The 18,326-nt window shown below is 41.6% G+C and overlaps 1 protein-coding gene across 1 annotated transcript in view; it reads right to left on the bottom strand.

The window, feature by feature from the left end:
- igdcc4 (immunoglobulin superfamily, DCC subclass, member 4) overlaps positions 1-18,326 on the bottom strand; it is a 158,359-nt gene that overhangs the window by 62,306 nt on the left and 77,727 nt on the right. The window contains 1 exon segment of the mRNA XM_080730184.1: positions 9,495-9,628. Coding sequence (XP_080586310.1) covers positions 9,495-9,628 — 134 coding nt within the window.

Here is an 18,326-nt window from a genome sequence, read left to right on the forward strand (position 1 = left end):
ACTGAAGCGTGACATTTTTATTTTATTTGTATTTTTATTTTATTTCGTTTGAAAAACTAAAAAAACTAAAAAAAAAAGAGAAAAACACAAAAAAAAACAAAAAAAACACAAGTGACATTTTTATTTTATTTCATTTGAAACCCTAGATGACCCTTTTGTCATCTACTTGAACCACTACTGAAAGGGCAGGACGTTCCTTTTGTCATCTACTTGAATCACTACTGAAAGGGCAGGATGTTCCTTTTGTCATCTACTTGAACCACTACTGAAAGGACGTGAAATGGTCCTTTTGCCATTGCCATTACTCGAAAACCACTACAGGGGTGGTGAAATGTGCCTTTATTGCCATGTGAGCTGTTTCAGGTTTCACACAGGACCGATGGGGGTGACATTTTTGTCATTTTGTTGAAAAAATACTTGAAAACCACTACAGAGGGGGTGAAATGTTCCTTTATTCAATGTGCCCATTGTAATTTGAATGCACTTGAATCACTTTATTTTTTACATTTATTCTTTTATTATTCTTCCCTTTGTTTGAAAACAAATACTGTACTTGAAAACCACTACAGAGGTGGTGAAATGTTCCTTTATTCTTGTCATTTTCTAGAATCACTACTGAGAGGATGAGAGTTTTTGTCATTTCAAAAAGCACTATTGAGAGACTGAACTGAATGCACTTGAATCACTTTATTTTTTACTTTATAATTTTATTTTTTCCCATTTGTTTGAAAACAAATGCTGTAAATATATTCTGCATTGTTGAAGCCAAAAATAAAAGGCAGAAAAGAGAGCCTACTTTACTAAAGCATTTCATTTCAGTTTGTTCCTAGAGGTGTTTTGGCCAATGAAAAGGCATTTTCTAAACAACCGAACATGTTAGAAACCTCTGGATTGGAGCGCTGGAAAGAGGGTGAATTTATCTTTCCAACAAGGTATAGTTCACATAGTATTCATAGCTATTTCATCATTTTTTTCTTTCCCCCCAAAAAAAATCTCTTTTCAGAAGTCTGTTTTTGCCCATGCCATGCCATATACCTTTAGACCTTACGAGATAAGCGAACATTTTTGAAACTTGTGGTTTGAAGTGCTGGAAAGTGCACGAGTAGGCCTTTCCAGGAAGGTATAGTTTATAATAGAAATCTTTATTTATTCATCATTTATTCCATTTTCAAAACTAAAACATGCTTTATCTCAAAATGTCTTCTCAAAAGCCAGTCTTTTGGCCATGACATGCCCTATATCTTTCCACATTACGAGATCAGAGAACATGTTTGAAACATATGGTTTGGGGCGCTGGAAAGAGCGCGAGTAGGCCTTTCAATCGCACTATGTTTTGTTATTTCTGTCCATCAGCATCATTGCGCAATTGTCCCTCCAAGATCAGTGAAATCGTCAGAAATCCTGGCAGTTTTAGTGCACAGCTGAAATTTTATTTGGCAGTAAGTGAGTTAACTGGTCTCTTTCCCTGCAGAAAGTGCCATCTCTTTGGAAACAGTCCATAGTGGTGCATGTGGCCAAAATAAAGAACCATATGGTATTAAATGATTTCAGACCTGTTGCACTAACCTCCCTGGTAATGAAACAATTGGAATATTTGGTTAAAACAGAGCTCCTGGTAAAGACCGAGTCTCTGTTAGACCCTTTTCAATTTGCCTATAGAGCCAGGAGAGGTGTGCAAGATGCTTCATCCACCTTACTTAACCTTCTTCTTAAACATTTTGAAGGTAGTAAGAAGCACGCCAGGCAGCTTTTTGTTGATTTTTCATCAGCTTTCAATACGATCCAGCCTCATGTCTTGGCTGAAAAACTGGAACGCCTATTTTGTTTAGATTTTTGACTTTCTTACCAATAGATCACAACAGGTAAAAGTCAATGGTATTTTGTCCAGCCTATTAACATCTTCTAATGGCTCGCCTCAGGGTTGTGTTTTGTCCTCCTTCCTGTACATCTTATACACAAATGACTGTTTTAGTCACCATGCCAACAGATTCATTATCAAGTATGCTGACGATTCTATCGTTGTCAGCCTGCTTGATGATGAGGAGGATGGTCATGGCCAAGTACTTGACGACTTTCTTTCCTGGTGTGAGGATGCATTTTTTAAATTGAACGTCTCAAAAACAAAAGAGATGTGTGTTGACTTTAGGAAATCCTCCCCAGTTCCCCAGAACAGTATGTCCACGGTCGGCAAGTTGACCTGGTTAACAAATCAAATCAAATATTTGGGCACTACGTTTGATAGTAAGCTTAAATTTGACGTGAACTGTGAAATGTTGTGCAAGAAAGGTCAGCAACGCCTCTATTGTTTAAGGAGGCTTGCCACATTTCGCGTTGACAAATCTTTAATGAGACTCTTTTACAGTGCTTTTATTGAGTCAATAATCTCCTTCTCCATCATTTGTTGGTATGGAAACCTGAACATAAAAGACAAAAAACACCTTGGAAGAATTGTGAGAACGGCTTCAAAGATAGATGGAGTAAACTTCAGTAGCCTGGATCACGTCTTCCAAAGACAGATGCTTAAGGAAGCCAAGTCCATTGGTATGGACAGCTCTCATCCTCTCAGCTGTGAGTACAAGCTGCTTCCTTCTGGCCTTCGCCTGGAGGGTGCAGTGGCCACAACAAACAGGCAGAAGTTCTCCTTTGTGCCTGCTTCTATACAGGCTTTAAGTGCTGATATGAGGAGGAGGTAATCTGTTGCTTTGGGAGACTTAATTAAGTTTCTAAAGTATGACATGATGCAAATTTCAATATATGGCCTATGATTGTTGCTTTTTCTTTTTTCTTTTCTTTACTTCTGGCTGAGATCATGAACTGCTACCCTGTTTTTATTGTTCTATGTGTCCTATGTGTTTTTATGTGTCCTTTGTGACAGATGTATGCTTTTATATATTGCTGCAAACAAATCGCCCTTCGGGGACAAACAATAAATGAACTTGAACTTGATACATTTATTTCAAAACTTTAGTTACTAGTTAGTGTAGACTTTGATTATTATTACAAAACATACATTAACCACTTCAGCCATATATACATTTTGGCCATTTGAAAATAGCTTGTAGATCGGCTATTTTCAAAATATGTTTATATATTTTTATATATTATTTATTATTATGATTATTTATTGTTTATATATAACTTGAAATGGGACATTCTGCACAATGAGTACTTTTACTTTTGGTACTTTTAGTACATTTTGATACCAATTCTTTTGTCAAGTAAATGTTGAATACCGGACTTTTACTTGTAACAGAGTACATCTACATTGCCGTATTGATACTTTTACTTAAGTAAAGAATATAAGTTCTCTTTACACCACTGAATATACACAAATTCTAAGACTACACACCCTGCTATGTGTTTCTGTATTGTCATAGACATGGCTGTGTGGAGCAAATTATGCACCACGAGGCGTATCTACTAAGGAGTGCAATAAATCTTTACTGTGCGCTAAAAGTTTAGGAGCGCAGCTGGCCTCACTTAGCCACACTGATTTACTATGACCTCCCATTCAAAATCTCATCAAACGCAATTTACCAATTAGAATAACGGAGGCATTAATGTGGATCCATGTCAGTGGCTTGGACCACACACACAGTGATGTACGTAAGGAAGAGAAACATTTGATTTATTCTAAATTCTAAATAAATATGAATGGACACAATTAGACGTATCTACTGTAGCTATACCCATTCTAGTCATCGACATTTATTTCCTTAAGTAACAATCAGGCCTGGAATTTCGTCTTTTTAGGGGCAAGGCCACTTGGCCTTTGATGTTGCCAGGGCAGGAAGGCCATCAAATAAGACAAGATTTTAGTCCATTGAAAGAATTTGTTGAATTTAAGGATTTTGGGATGGTAACCTAATCTGCAGTGAAATAGATAAATGATGGTATTTACAATCTGATCTTTGCTCAGCCCTGCACCAATCAAAATCACTGGATTGGTTTAAAGATGGGGATTGTTGATTCCCAACGAAATAATCTGAAGAATCTCAACAAAAGAAACTGGTGTCTACATGACAAGAAAGAGACACCGGTGTCTACTGTCTACAAATTGACAAAGACAGAGAAGAAAGTGGTACAGTCATCTGGGGCATTAAGGCCACTGTGGCCTCAGGGCATGCCATTTCTTGGAGGCGCACAAGGCCAAACTGAGGGACAACAGCAGCCAAGGCCTTCATGAACTTCATGAAATTCCTGCCCTGGTAACAACAATATGACTTGACAGTAGCCTAGGGCAGTGGTTATCAAACTTGCATTTCAAGGACCCCCAAATTTGATTATTCACCCCCGGGGTAAAAAAAAAAAAATGATTTTCACGTTGACTGCCACGATTTTCTGACCTTTTAACGTGGGCACGTGCGTGTCCATCATGCACGATGGTGCATGGAACGTGCACGATCCTTATAAAAGATCATGCTAGCGTTGCTGAGCTATGAGCAATGTTGTGTAAGGCAGTGGTTCTCAACCTTTTCAGGCCATAGCTGTGTTGGTGTGCACAGCGTGTCTATTGTTCCCATAGCCCAAGAGGACGGCGGTCAGTTGCTACTGGTTGCATCTGTGATTGGTTGATAGGCCGTTTTCATTTAGCTAAGTTAGCTGGCCAGCTAGCAAAAAAGCCATTTCACCACATCTTTAATGAGGCCAGGAGGCCTGCAAACTCCTGCCCAGTAGCAAGCTGGGCCAAGAGGTTTGTGTACTTTAATGCATGCAGATGCATTAGTGACACTGCCAGTGTGTAGTAATTATGGCCCTCATGAGACAGAAGCAACGGAAGGCAAGGCAAGGCAAGGCAAGGCAAGGCAAGGCAAGGCAAGGCAATATCGGGTGGAAAACTGTCCAAAACTGTTACTTTCCAGGATTAAAATTCAAAGTATCCACAAGCTCAAGCTTGTAAATCTGCTAATTTTGATACTTCTGTTCTGCATCACAGCTCATACTTACTGCCCTCATATGGAGCGTTGTCTATTGCGTTGCGACGTAGCCTGAACCAATCAAATAAAGAAATAATAATACAAAGTGTTTAGGGGGCGGGACATGCCCATTTACCTCTATGGACATTGCAGAGAAACTTTGCTCAAATAGAAACTCTGCGAGCGAAAAAAGGAGGGGTGGACGACGTCGCGGCATGACGCGTTGTCGTTCGCGGTAGGTCAGGACGCTCGCATTGAAACAAATGTATTTTAATTTGATTTCATCGTTGGCGTTGTGTCGCGTCGCTCGCATCGCGGGCAGTGCGGATGAGCTGTTACGCTGCAGAGTGATCAAGTAGGGCGTTAATTTACAACAACAAAATAACGCAACACGTTAGACTATGGTTCAAACCAGAGGTCTTCAACAGGGGGGCCGGGACCCCTAGGGGATCCTCAGAGTTACTACAGGGGGTCCTCCAAATCTTTGAGTGATATATATATATATAAATATATTTTATATTAACCACTTGAACCCTAGCGTCCATATTCAGAGAACTTTAGTCAGAAATAGCAGATCTACAAGCTCACAACGCCTTGCACTGTGAGGCGTTGTGAGCTTGTAGATCGGCTGTTTTCGTCAAAGAGTTTGGTGTAGAGGGGGAAAAGAGCAGACTAAGTACAGAGTGAAAGGTCAAGTTTATTAAGTATTGACAGTTCAAGTGGTTAAATATCTGAAAAGTAACACAAATTGACCGGTGAATCCAAAATACACTGATGATTGTGCCGTCAAACAATGGAACTATATGGTATCTATGGGTTGTGGGAGGGTCCCTGGCTCATCTCTCTCTCAACTAAGGAGTTCTTGGCCTGAAAACGTTGAAGACCCCTGAGTTAATCTATGGTTTCTGCCCCACAGCGACGAATGTAATGCATTAGGAATCAGCTAGACCTTGTGGGGTCAGAGTTACCTCAGCCTTTCCTCCTCATACAATAAACAGTAAACCTTAGGCCTATGCCAGCCAATTTAGTTCTCTGTGTTTAAAATCAATACGAGGCAACCTTTTTAACTAAAGACTATGAAAAACGGCACGTCAGAAGCTTTTGACAGAGCTATAAACAAGGCAGCCGCACACGTGACTGTTGTCAAAGAGAATTTACAGCCAGCGCCTACTGTATGGTTGTAGCCTCCAGTACCACGTACAGTACAGTACAGTAGCTCCCTGCCCAAGTAAATCATCCCTGTCGGGGCGGAAACCCCTTATCTCCATATTCTAACTTTTTGTGTTTTTTCGTAAATTAACGCCCTACTTGATCATACTACTGCGTCACACAAAAGCATCAACAGTATCAGATCGGCAAGCCGTTGAGCTTGTCCATCTGCTACTTTCACTATTTTTTATATTTTACTTATTTATAGCTAACACTTTTGGACGGACCCGACAGAGACAAAATGCTGCTGTGGTCTTGGCCTGGAGCCAGATAGCATAATAATACCTCAACTGGAGTTATTAATTAGAAACGTCTGCTGCTGGGAATTAATTATGAGCTTCCAAAAAATGATAGCTTCAGGGCCTGGCCTCGGGATAGGATGATCATTATGTAGGCCACTGGGTTCACTCCACTGCACACCATGGTGGAAGAACTACTCACAATAATGTTTGTTTGTTTTTCACAGTAAAAGTAGCAATACCACAATGTAGAAATACTCTGTTACGATTAAAAGTCCTGTATTCAACGTTTTTACTTGACTTCAAGTATAAAAAGCATTGGCATCAGTATGTACTTTTTGGAGCGGTGAAAGCGCTCCCAATAGACAGGTATGTCCGTGGGTATGTGGGTGGGTGGGTGGCTGGCTGGCTGGGTGGCCGTGTCCGTAGCCTGGCAATACCTTGAGTGGCCACACACAACACACTAGTTAAAGGAGGGGCGCTGTTTTGTGCAGGCCAGGCACACTCACCATTCACACACACACACACACACACACACACACACACACACACACACACACACACACACACACACACACACACACACACACACACACACACACACACACACACAGGGTATAGCTGCTCAGATTCACCGCTCCACTTCGAACCGAGGTTTGATTTTTCTAATAATAATGAGTGCTTACTTTAGTAAGTACATGACACATTACACAATTGTTTTTTTTTAATATTTCTGTCACATCGCAACTTGGTTGATCAGGTTGTAGATCTGCTATATTCTAATAGCCAAAGCATAAAATAGGGCTTAAGGGTAAGGTCACACCGAAGTTTCATTCTACCTCTGAGAGCGACCAATGCTTTTCAATGGGAACAGAGCGTATTGAGGATATCCATGAATCGCAAGAAACCACTCCATTCCCATTGAAAAGCATTGGCAAAATCCACCCTGATAGGTAGAAAAAAAAAGTAGAAAAAACGTTGTGTGACCGACCGTAACCCTAAGTGGTTACTCAGTTATCGTAGGTTTTGTAGGAATAATCTAAATGTGCGAAGTAACTAGTAAACACTTTTTAAAATAATTCTAGTAGAGTAAAAAGTACTAGTAAGACGCCTCAGGGCGACATGCGACCTCGCCCCTAAAGGGCCAATTCTTGGCCATCTGGCCAGTGATGTATATCGGACTAGTTATCCATATATGGAGACCCCTGGTACCCATACTGTATATGGAGAACCATGTACTGTATATGGAGAGATGTTGTGAGAGTCCAAACATGCTTACTCAGTTATTCGTTATGTGAAAGTCCTATGATGTATATGACATCTGACATCATACCCTTTTATGACCATACATGGAGATCCCTGTCCCTGTATGTGGCCGATGTGGCCTCCATATATGGGCATTCCCATATGAAGTCCTGTTAGATATGGGCTTAACACTTCGCCAGCCGAAATAGAATGGCTTGTTGGTAGATTAGCCGTGAAATTTCTATTATTATATTATGATCTGAACTGCATTCATTTTACAAGACCATCAGCGCTATATCACGTGGTCTTCATCCCCATAAACATCACGTGATCCCCGTTGTATTCTCACCACAGTCACCAGCCAAAGTCCTCCCTCTGCATTGGCTTAGAGTGGCGGTTTCGGCCGACGCATCTTATCCCCATGCGTTTCGTGTGCGCGATCCGTTCACGTAAATGTCGGCTCAAATAATCCAAGTGTGACTCTACAGTAGATATGAACAGTTTCGCTAGCTTAGCCCCCAGCACTCCAGCTGTGCTAGCACTAATGTCTAAACAGAAAACGGACGGGAGCAGGGAAGCTATTACAGGGAAAGGACCTGACGTCACTTCTGCTTCATGTCAGAGGAGCCATGCGCTATCGATGGACGAGCGGTGACTAGGGAAGGTTAGACGATCGCCGATTTTCGGATAAAAATCATTTATTTCGTTTTTAATTACAAAGTACGGTAAAAGACGGCGCGGCTGAGACATCCTTGCTCAGATGTCCGTTATATTACGGTTTTAATATTAAGTGGCTCCCCGTGGCTTGGAAAGGGTTAATATTGATGACATCAGGGAACTCCATATATGGGCATAAAAGGGATTCTGTTAGTGTGACATCACAGTGAAGCCAGAGCGTGATGTCAGAGCGGCAAACCAATTCTGTTAAGAGTGGTTCCCCTGACATCACAGTGACGTCAGAGCATGATGTCAGAGCGACAAACCCATAGAACCACAGTGTCAGGCGTGACAGACAGAGATACATACGGACAAGCTGTGACCGCTCACATAGTAAACTGCGACCTACGGTCGCAACAATACATACATTTGAGATGTACTGGAGTACAAGTTTTCAGTAAGTACAGTAAGTACAGTATAGCCCCTGCCCCTGGTCTAATGTTGGCAGGTATGCCTGAGTGTGAAGAGGGAGCGTGCTGGCTGCCTGCCATGTCTGTGAGGGTGAGTAGCGGACAGCACTGTAAAACACAGGGGGTGAGCCAAGGGTCCAGCCATGATGAGCATGCACGTGGAAACAAGACAAGACATACTGTAGTGTAGTGGGGAGATGAACGGGGGGGGTGGGGTCAAGACTTCCCTCATGGTGAGAGGGGAAGCCCACCTTCAGAAGAAGAGGTTATCTCAAAGTCAAGGACCACCAAATTGATATGTATTCGCCCGATGATTAAAATGTTTCCAAATATTTTCGATATAAAAAAACAAAAAATTACAGATGGCCTACTGGTCCAGGCGCATACCACATAAGGCATTGTCACATAGGCTTTGATGCCTGACGGCGTCGCCGGTTCGATTAGAGATCCGGTCGACCTTTGACGCATGTCACTCCCCATCTCTCCCCCAATTTCCTGTCAGTAATAACTGTCCTATCCAATAAAGGCATAAAAGTCCAAAAACAAATAAAAAAAAAAAAGAAAAAAAAAGTTCCTAGCCTAGTTTTTAGTGGTTCTCAGAGTGAGGTCCGGAGGACCCTCAGGGGTTCTTGGAGGGGTTCCGGGGGGGACCCCACCCCCACCCAGTGAAATTTAGAGCAGTAATCCTGTATGATCTTCAAAATCAGTTCAACCACTTTAACCCAAAAAACACAAATAGACAGTGCCAATGCCTGTACCTGTGGTGACGGTGAGCCTGGCCTCTTGGCTGAGGCTGGTCCTGGCAGTGTTGGACGCCACACAGCGGTACGCCCCCTCGTCCTCCTGGGCCACACCCAGGATCTGGAGCACCCCGTTGGGCAGGGAGATGAACCTGGAAAGGAGGGCAAAGCAAAGACACATTAACCACTGAAGGGTATATGAAATGGTAGTGTTAGACATATTAAAGATAATAAAGGCGATATAGATAGTGAATGGAATTGTCTGTAAAAAATGAAAAATTATAATATGTATATTTGAATGTGTGTATATGAGTATAATATACTCTAGATTTATGTGTACGTATTTGTATTGTATATTACGTACTGTATGCAAGTCTCAAGGATGTAACTGCAGAATATTTTTGAGTGTTCATTGCGATTATTGCAACTGCTCCCTATATAGTAAAGTATAGGCATAAATAAACTTTGAGCTGCAGCTTAACCTAAATGGGACAGATCCATGTTGATGACATGACTCTAGACATACTGCGTACCGCTTTGCATGATTTTAGGGAAAAATCTGTAGGAGCAGTGTCCAAAAATGTGTTTAAGAAATGGGCCAGATGGTGGTGCTAAACGCTTTGTGTGATTTTAGGGCAAAATCTGTACATAAAGACAAACCCAAAAGACACATTGGGCCCTATTTTGATTGTCTTATAAGTACCAGGTCTTATGACTTAACTTAAGACCTTGGAGGAATGGAAAATGCTGTTTGGACACACAAAACAGCTAAACGGCATTGGCCACGACTCCAGGTCTTAAAGGACCAGGTCACCTCTGGGACAACTTGTGTGGGACACGATCAACACAATCCTGAATTATTTTTTGTGTTTTTTTATATGTTAGTATTTCAGCATGCTACAACTGGTCATATGATGCATTTTGCATCATATGACCAGTTGTAGCATGCTGAAATCGGCTGAAATACTAAAATATCTTAAAACACAGATTGAACACAACAAATAACTCAGGATTGTGTTGATCGTGTCCCACACAACAATAAAATAAGATCTGGTTGTCCCAGAGGTGACCTGGTCCTTTAAGTAAGTTATAAGACATGGTACTTAAGGCAATCAAAATAGGGCTCATAGTCTCTGTCGGGTGGAAAACTCATATGTCCCAAACTGTTACATTTCATGATTAAATCTTTTAAGCTGAAAGTAGCAGATCTACAAGCTCGGCTTGTATATCTGCTACGTTTGATGCTTTTGTGTGACACTGTAGTATGTAGTATGACCAGTAGGGTATCAATTATGAAAAGAAAAACACCAAAAGTTAGAACGTAGAGATAAAAGGCTTTTGCGCCGACAGCGATAATATACAGTAGACAGGAGGGTGTTGCACCAGCGAGAGCTAAGAAGATCATGGGAGATACAGAGAGAGAGAGAGAATGGGGGACGAGTGGGATTAGTGCTGTGAGACATCAAACAACACTCATCTCCCTCTTTGACTCAAGCTGTGTCCTCAGACTCTCAGACACCTCCGCACTCTGTCTTCAGGAAAACCAATTCCGCAACGGGGTTGAAATTACTGCCTGCTTTCAGCAGGAAATGGAGAAATGGCAGCAGGTAGGAATGAAAAAGGCAAAGGTTGTTTGCCTGGCACAGACATGCCGAGTCAAACTGGGTCAGAGATAATAAAGACAGTAATACTATGGAGACTCGAGAGAAAGCCCAGAAGAGAGACGGGTACACACTCAAACCATGCAGGGACCAGTGGTGTAGTGGAGTATAGGACTTGGAAAGTACTTTTTACTTGACATTAAAACCGGGAAAGCATCCATGTCATTTTAGATTTTAACGTTGGCTATTCAAAAATAGCAGATCTACAAGTTTGTACATGCGAGCATGTATACTATTTTTGAACATTTTTGAAGAATCTTGACATTGTGAGAGCTACTGATTTAGGAGGCAGTAAAAGTAGCAGTACCACAACATGAAATAAAATGGAATGAATACTCCGATACAAGTAAAAGGCCACGCATTCAAAATGTTACTTGATAAAGTACTGCCACCAAAGTATGCTTAACATGGGAGCGAACGGAGATATGTTTTTTCGATCACGCCTACATCCTGTTTCCTGTTGGAAACCGGATCCGATTTGTTTCATAGCAGAAGCAGATTTTCAAATAATCCGTAAAAAATCCGTCAATGCCTGTGAATGAGTTAAAGTACCAGAAGTTAAAGAGGTGATGCCATAGTTTTGTACTTTTTCTGTTTCGTATGTGTCTATGAAGTTAGCATAGGCCACCGGGTGGAGTTATAATGTGCAGATTTGTCTTCCCTGTGTATTTGTTTTTAGGCCCAGTCGAAAAACACAGATTAAATGACATCATATGCTCATCCCCTTGCATCATGACTCATTGAGATTTTAGGTCAGCTACTGGATTTTTCAATAGAGTATAAAAGTATAAAATAGGATTTACTTGGTTAATGTAAAGTTGTCAAGTAATTGTAATGGAGGAGGGGGACAATATTTGCCTCATAGATGCAGTGGCATATCAAAGTATTGGCCATGCTCAAGCTTATTTCCACCACCCGACAGAAGGCGGTTTATATCTCGGGTGGAATTACTGGCTAATTTGTCAATATTTACAGTATAGGGAGGCTGCAACCACTTTACTTCTAACCACATCTCTCTCTCTCTCTCTCTCTCTCTCTCTCTCTCTCTCTCTCTCTCTCTCTCTCTCTCTCTCCACCAGACAGACAGGTCAGGTTCGGGTTGCTCGCTCACTCACATACTGAAGGCATGTCCCCCAGGGCCCTGGCATTCAACAGCCAGACCATAATAACCTTACCACCTCTATCACAACCTATTAATCCCATGGAAATGTGATCAGCCACAGGCAGGAGGGAGAGCAAGAGAGACAGAGACACAGACACAGACACAGACACAGAGAGAGAGAGTATAAAGCTACCTTGCCTACATTTACATAAACATTGTTGCTTGCTAGAAGGACATTCTATTTTATTTTAAAGTGAAATATCCCTTTAATGGTCACTTCGTAAATTCAATTGAGCTGTATTTGGGTAAAGGGATGATAATATAAGGACACGTATCTGAAATTGTATATCACCATACCAACTTTGATGAGGCAGTATTGTGTTGTTCTAAAAACATGTTTTCTTTTTGAGCAGTGGTCAGCCGCTCCTCCGAGTGAGAGTGTCCGTGGGTGGCTATGTAGTTGTTCGTAGCATGAGCTGCTGCAATACCGCTGGCGACCACTGGTAGGGCCTGTACACACGCACGCACGCACGCACGCGCATGCACCACCGCTCACTTAGCGGTGAGTCTTCACTTTACATTAGGGCTCTTGATAACATCTACTAATGATTTATTGCGACCGTAGGTCGCATTTACTACCAAAACCTCCACCGGCTGTCTGTGGGTCAGTCAGTCCGTCCGTCCGTCCGTCACACTTTTGCCCTGCTCATATCTCCACAACCGTTGCCCCCATCCATGCCAAATTTTGCGCACACACACTCCTTGACTGCCAAACTACAACCTCCAAGGACCCCCGGAGCCCCAGGGACCCCCAGGTCCCTGGGGGACCCCAGATGTAAAAAATGACCAAATGTGCTCACACATCACACGTCACACTTTTTCCCTGCTTATATCTCCGCACCCATTGACCCGATCCATGCCAGATTTTACACACACACTCCTTGCCTGCCAAACTACAACCTCCAAGGACCCCCGGAGCCCCCTGGGGGACCCCCAGATGTAAAAAATTACCAAATGTGCAAAAATGACCAAATGACCACCCCAACGGGGCTGCTCACGGGGAATTCCCGGGGACCACCGACTCCTGGTGCTCCAGAACGGATGCAAAAGTGGTGGCGCCCCCAGTGGAGGACCCCCTGCCACTGCAGCGCACATAAAATGCCGTAACTCGGGCTAGGAGCGTCCGGGAGAGCCGGGGCCGGTACCTATTCGTCCGCCAAGGCAACGCGGAGACCCCACCCCTCATTTCTCACATGGCCCTATTCTAGCGCCACCTTCAGGCCAATTTTTAAAACACATTTTTGGACACTGCTCCTACAGTTTTTGCCCTAAAATCACGAATATCACTACACAGCATGTCTACACTCATGTCATCAACATGGATCAGGAAGATTTTGAAAAACACATTTTTGCCCTATTTGTGGAGATAAGCCACCTACGGTCGCTTATCTCCCGATTAGGGAGTCTTACTGGTAGATATTCAAGGAATGTTTTACAAAGCATATGTTAACCATGAACAAACAAGGAGGCCACATTAACAGACAGCCAAGGAGTGTGTGTGCAACGTTTGGAATGGATAGGGCAACGGTGCCGGAGATAAGAGTAGGGCCAAAAGTGTGACGTGACGTGATGGACAGACTGACAGAGGGACTGACAGACAGCCGGTGGAGGTTTTCAACTTGCGACCTAGTCTTCACTTTACATTAGGGGTCTTGATAACATCTATTAATGATTTATAGATATATTAGGGAATGTTTTACAAGGTAAATAGATAGCTTGTAAATGATTAGTTACTTATCTACAAATAGCATATAAATAATGCATCATTTTTTGTTACAAATGATTTAATAATCATTTACGAATGTGTATAAATGGTTTATTCATGATTAGTTTACTACTTACTAATACCCATAATAACATGTAAATGATGTTTAAAACAGTTTACAAACATTTACAAATGTCAATAAACATGTTGTTCATGTTTATTACCCATCTACAAACTGTTTATAAATGTTTATAAATGTTTATTGCGACTGTAGGCTGCATTTACTACCAAAACCTCCACCGGCTGTCCGTGGGTGAGTCAGTGAGTGAGTGAGTCCGTCACACTTTTGCCCTGCTCATATCTCCACAACCGTTGCCCCCATCCATGCCAAATTTTGCACACACTCCTTGACTGCCAACCTACAACCTCCAAGGACCCCCGGGACCCCCAGATGTAAAAAATGACCAAATGTGGTCACACGTCACACGTCACACTTTTTCCCTGCTCATATCTCCGCAACCGTTGACCCGATCCATGCCAGATTTTGCACACACACTCCTTGCCTGCCAACCTACAACCTCCAAGGACCCCCGGGACCCCCAGATGTAAAAAATGACCAAATGTGGTCACACGTCACACGTCACACTTTTTCCCTGCTCATATCTCCGCAACCGTTGACCCGATCCATGCCAGATTTTGCACACACACTCCTTGCCTGCCAAACTACAACCTCCAAGGACCCCCCGAGCCCCAGGGACCCCCAGGTCCCTGGGGGACCCCCATATGTAAAAAAATGACCAAATGTGCAAAAATGACCAAATGACCACCCCAACGGGGCTGCTCACGAGGAATTCCTGGGGACCACCTACTCCTGGTGCTCCAGAACGGATGCAAAAGTGGTGGCGCCCCCAGTGGAGGACCCCCTCCACTGCAGCTCACATAAAATGCCGTAACTCGGGCTAGGAGCGTCCGGGAGAGCCGGGGCCGGTACCTATTCGTCCGCCAAGGCAACGCGGAGACCCCACCCCTCATTTCTCACATGGCCCTCTTCTAGCGCCACCTTCAGGCCGATTTTTAAAACACATTTTTGGACACTGCTCCTACAGTTTTTGCCCTAAAATCACGCAAATCGCTACACAGTATGTCTACACTCATCCCATCAACATGAATCTGTCCCATATAGCGCCACCTTCAGGCCGATTTTTAAAAACACATTTTTGGACACTGCTCCTACAGATTTTGCCCTAAAATCACGATAATCACTACACAGCATGTCTACACTCATGTCATCAACATGGATCAGGAAGATTTTGGCAAAACACATTTTTGCCCTATTTGTGGAGATAAGCGACCTACGGTCGCTTATCTCCCGATTAGGGAGTCTTACTGGTAACAGGTCATTATTGTAAAGTGCTACCATAAGGATTTCTGACAACAAAAGTATTTGTGCTTTTGTTGTCTAGTTTAAAAAAAGAAAGATTTCCAAAGTTGCAATGACACAGCTTTGTTTACATATGTCTTTATTCCCTTTTCATTGTACGTGGGTCAGTGACGTGACGCCCCAAAAAATGTGTTTTTAAAAAAACTTTAAATTGCAGGCATTAAAGTTATTTACTTTTGTTCTACTCACTCTCAACCTTATGGAAATACATTTTGTTTTTAGATATTTTATTGGAATCAGACTTTATTCAGCAGTTTGTTGTACTTGTGCCTAAAATCGTCATATGGTGTGACGTGAAAATAATTGTTCATAAAATGAAAATGGAGTACATCTTTCTTAAGTTACTCACTTTATCAAAGTCCTTTATCATAACTAACCAGTGATCCACTATAGTTTTTTGAAAATTAATTATATCTGTGTATTTTTTTCATAATCGACACTCTGTGTGAGGCCCATGTTCATGATCTTACAACATATTTTAAATGTATTCTGTCAAAACTTTCTCTAAAATTACACAAATATTTGTGACTCTTCCTGATAATATTCTCTATGTAATCCATAAACATTTTTTTGGTTTAATCATTAATAAAGGTATGATTTTTCACTATTTGGAATGTCACACCAAATGATTTAGTGTCACACCGTATGATCATATCTTCATGTGTCAAAGCAAACTGTGTTTTAACCTACCTATTAGTGAGTACTGAACTTTACTGATTGATTAAACAATTACCCAGGATAACATGGCCTTAATATTTCTGAACAGGATATTATTGTAGGGCTTTAACATGGGATAAGAAAGAATTGTAGTAGTAGATGGATGATGAGGATGTGCACAGGAATGCTACGCACACCTAAGTCTTCTGCCGGCCCACAACAGAAGGATCCTAAAGAGACAATAAGGCGCATAGCCACACTTGGAGCCAAGGCAACATTTTATTAACACCAATTAGTGGAAACAGAACTCAGCATTCAGGTAAATTGCTTTTTTCCGAAGTCTCCTGAACTTGAACACAGCATTTTGTGTTGAACAAATGTAATTAGGAATCATGACATTACACCACATCTCCACTAGCTAAAGAGTGCTGGGTTGCGCAACTCCGAAAATAGCTGATCTACAAGCTCTCGCAGCACAACGTGTTGAGAGCTTGTAGATCAGCTATTTTCGCTAGTTTTGTCTCGGGTCCTACCTTAACACTGTCCACTGTCCAGTCCAGTGAGTGAAAGTACAAAAGTATTAGATCAGATTAGATTATACATTTAGACTGTATTGTACATCAGCCAGTCGTATTTGGTGAGGGTAGCAAACCGGCTGCCTTGTTGCGGTTCTGCTATGCCACAGACAACCTCCTGCTCTTCGTAGAAAATGCAGTCTCGCCCCTTTGGCTCCTCTCTCCTTGCTGGGTCATTGTTTAGTTTCTCCCTGTACTTTCTCGTTCTCTCAGCACTTGTCATTTTCCAGCTGACAAAAGAAAATGGAATGTATAGTTTAAGACAAAGAGAAAATATTGTTTAGATTGAAACAATATGTTAAGGTTTCTGTGAAGGGGTTTCTGCTCTGTCTGATGAATTTGAAGTATCACTGAATGAAGCTAAATTACATTTTATGTAAAAATGTTTAAAACAAATGTTTAAATGTACAAAAGAAACATAGAACTTTGTTATTTATTGTTATATCTGTAGTTAAATACAGTATAAATCATATGGTGTGACAATCAAGTCATATGGCGTGACAAGCAGACATGTCACACCATTATGATTAAGTGTCACACCATATTACGTTTTCTGCATTTAGGTTTACCTTGAGGCTACTATGTACACATTAGCATGCTAACAGCATGCTAGCTATAACAAAGCAACCTAGATCTACATGGAAATATGACCAAAACTTCAAATAACTTAAGCTTTTTTTAATGAAAAGGTGTCACACCAACAGACATCCAAAGTGGTGAGTTTGTCAAAGTTTCAACAAGATGGCATTTCATGAAAATGTTAAAATCATAACTCACCTCAGACACCTGTCTTGCAGTTGTGCTGGGAGTGCTGAATAGCCTTACAGAAGAAGGACCTCTCTAGCCAATAGGTGTCCAAATAATTGCCTGTTTAATTTGTCCAAACTAGTGTCACACCAAATGATTTTGGTTTGGGGGACAAAATGCTTTTGATCAGAAATGACTGAAAACATTATGCTTTGACTTTGAAAAGATATAGGCTCACAAATAGATTTTTTTTTAGCCTAAATTCATTTTCAAATGATTTTTAGCAATTCTTTTTCTTAGTTTTATTCAAGTTCCCACTTTGAGAAACAAGGTCAGGACAGTCACACCATATGAGTTTTGCCATGTTTGGTTGAAAATTCTGAATAAATGAGGAATGAAATGTTTTAATCTTGAGTAAGTTCAAATAAAGCTTAATGTCCTGCACAATATTCAGAAGGTTTTTGACAAATATATTTTTTATTTATACATGTTTGACACCGAGGACAGCGAAAACGTTACGTCACGTCACCCACATACATTTCAGAGTGTTGACTTTGGCAATGTAAACGTATGTTTGCATTGCCAGAGAGACAGAGGGCAAGAGACAGAGAGAGAAAGTATACAAGTACTTGGAAGGTCTCGTCCGTCACAGTGCCAGTGTCTCGCTCATTCGAATGCATGGCTTTACAACTGAATGGACCCACTCCAACTCTGTTAGTCAACATATACCGACCCACCCAAACCAAATAAGGATTTTATTGATGAATTCACTATATTTCTCACCCATATCTGTTCACTCTCATCTAAAATAATTCTGGTTGGTGACATAAATATTCATATGGACAATACTAATCACACTCTCACTAAGGACTTCAACTCTTGCCTGGACAGTTTTGATCTTC

This window comes from Nannobrachium achirus (assembly GCF_963921795.1).
Source record: "Nannobrachium achirus genome assembly, chromosome: 7".
In the NCBI taxonomy this organism is placed as follows: Eukaryota; Metazoa; Chordata; class Actinopteri; order Myctophiformes; family Myctophidae; genus Nannobrachium; species Nannobrachium achirus.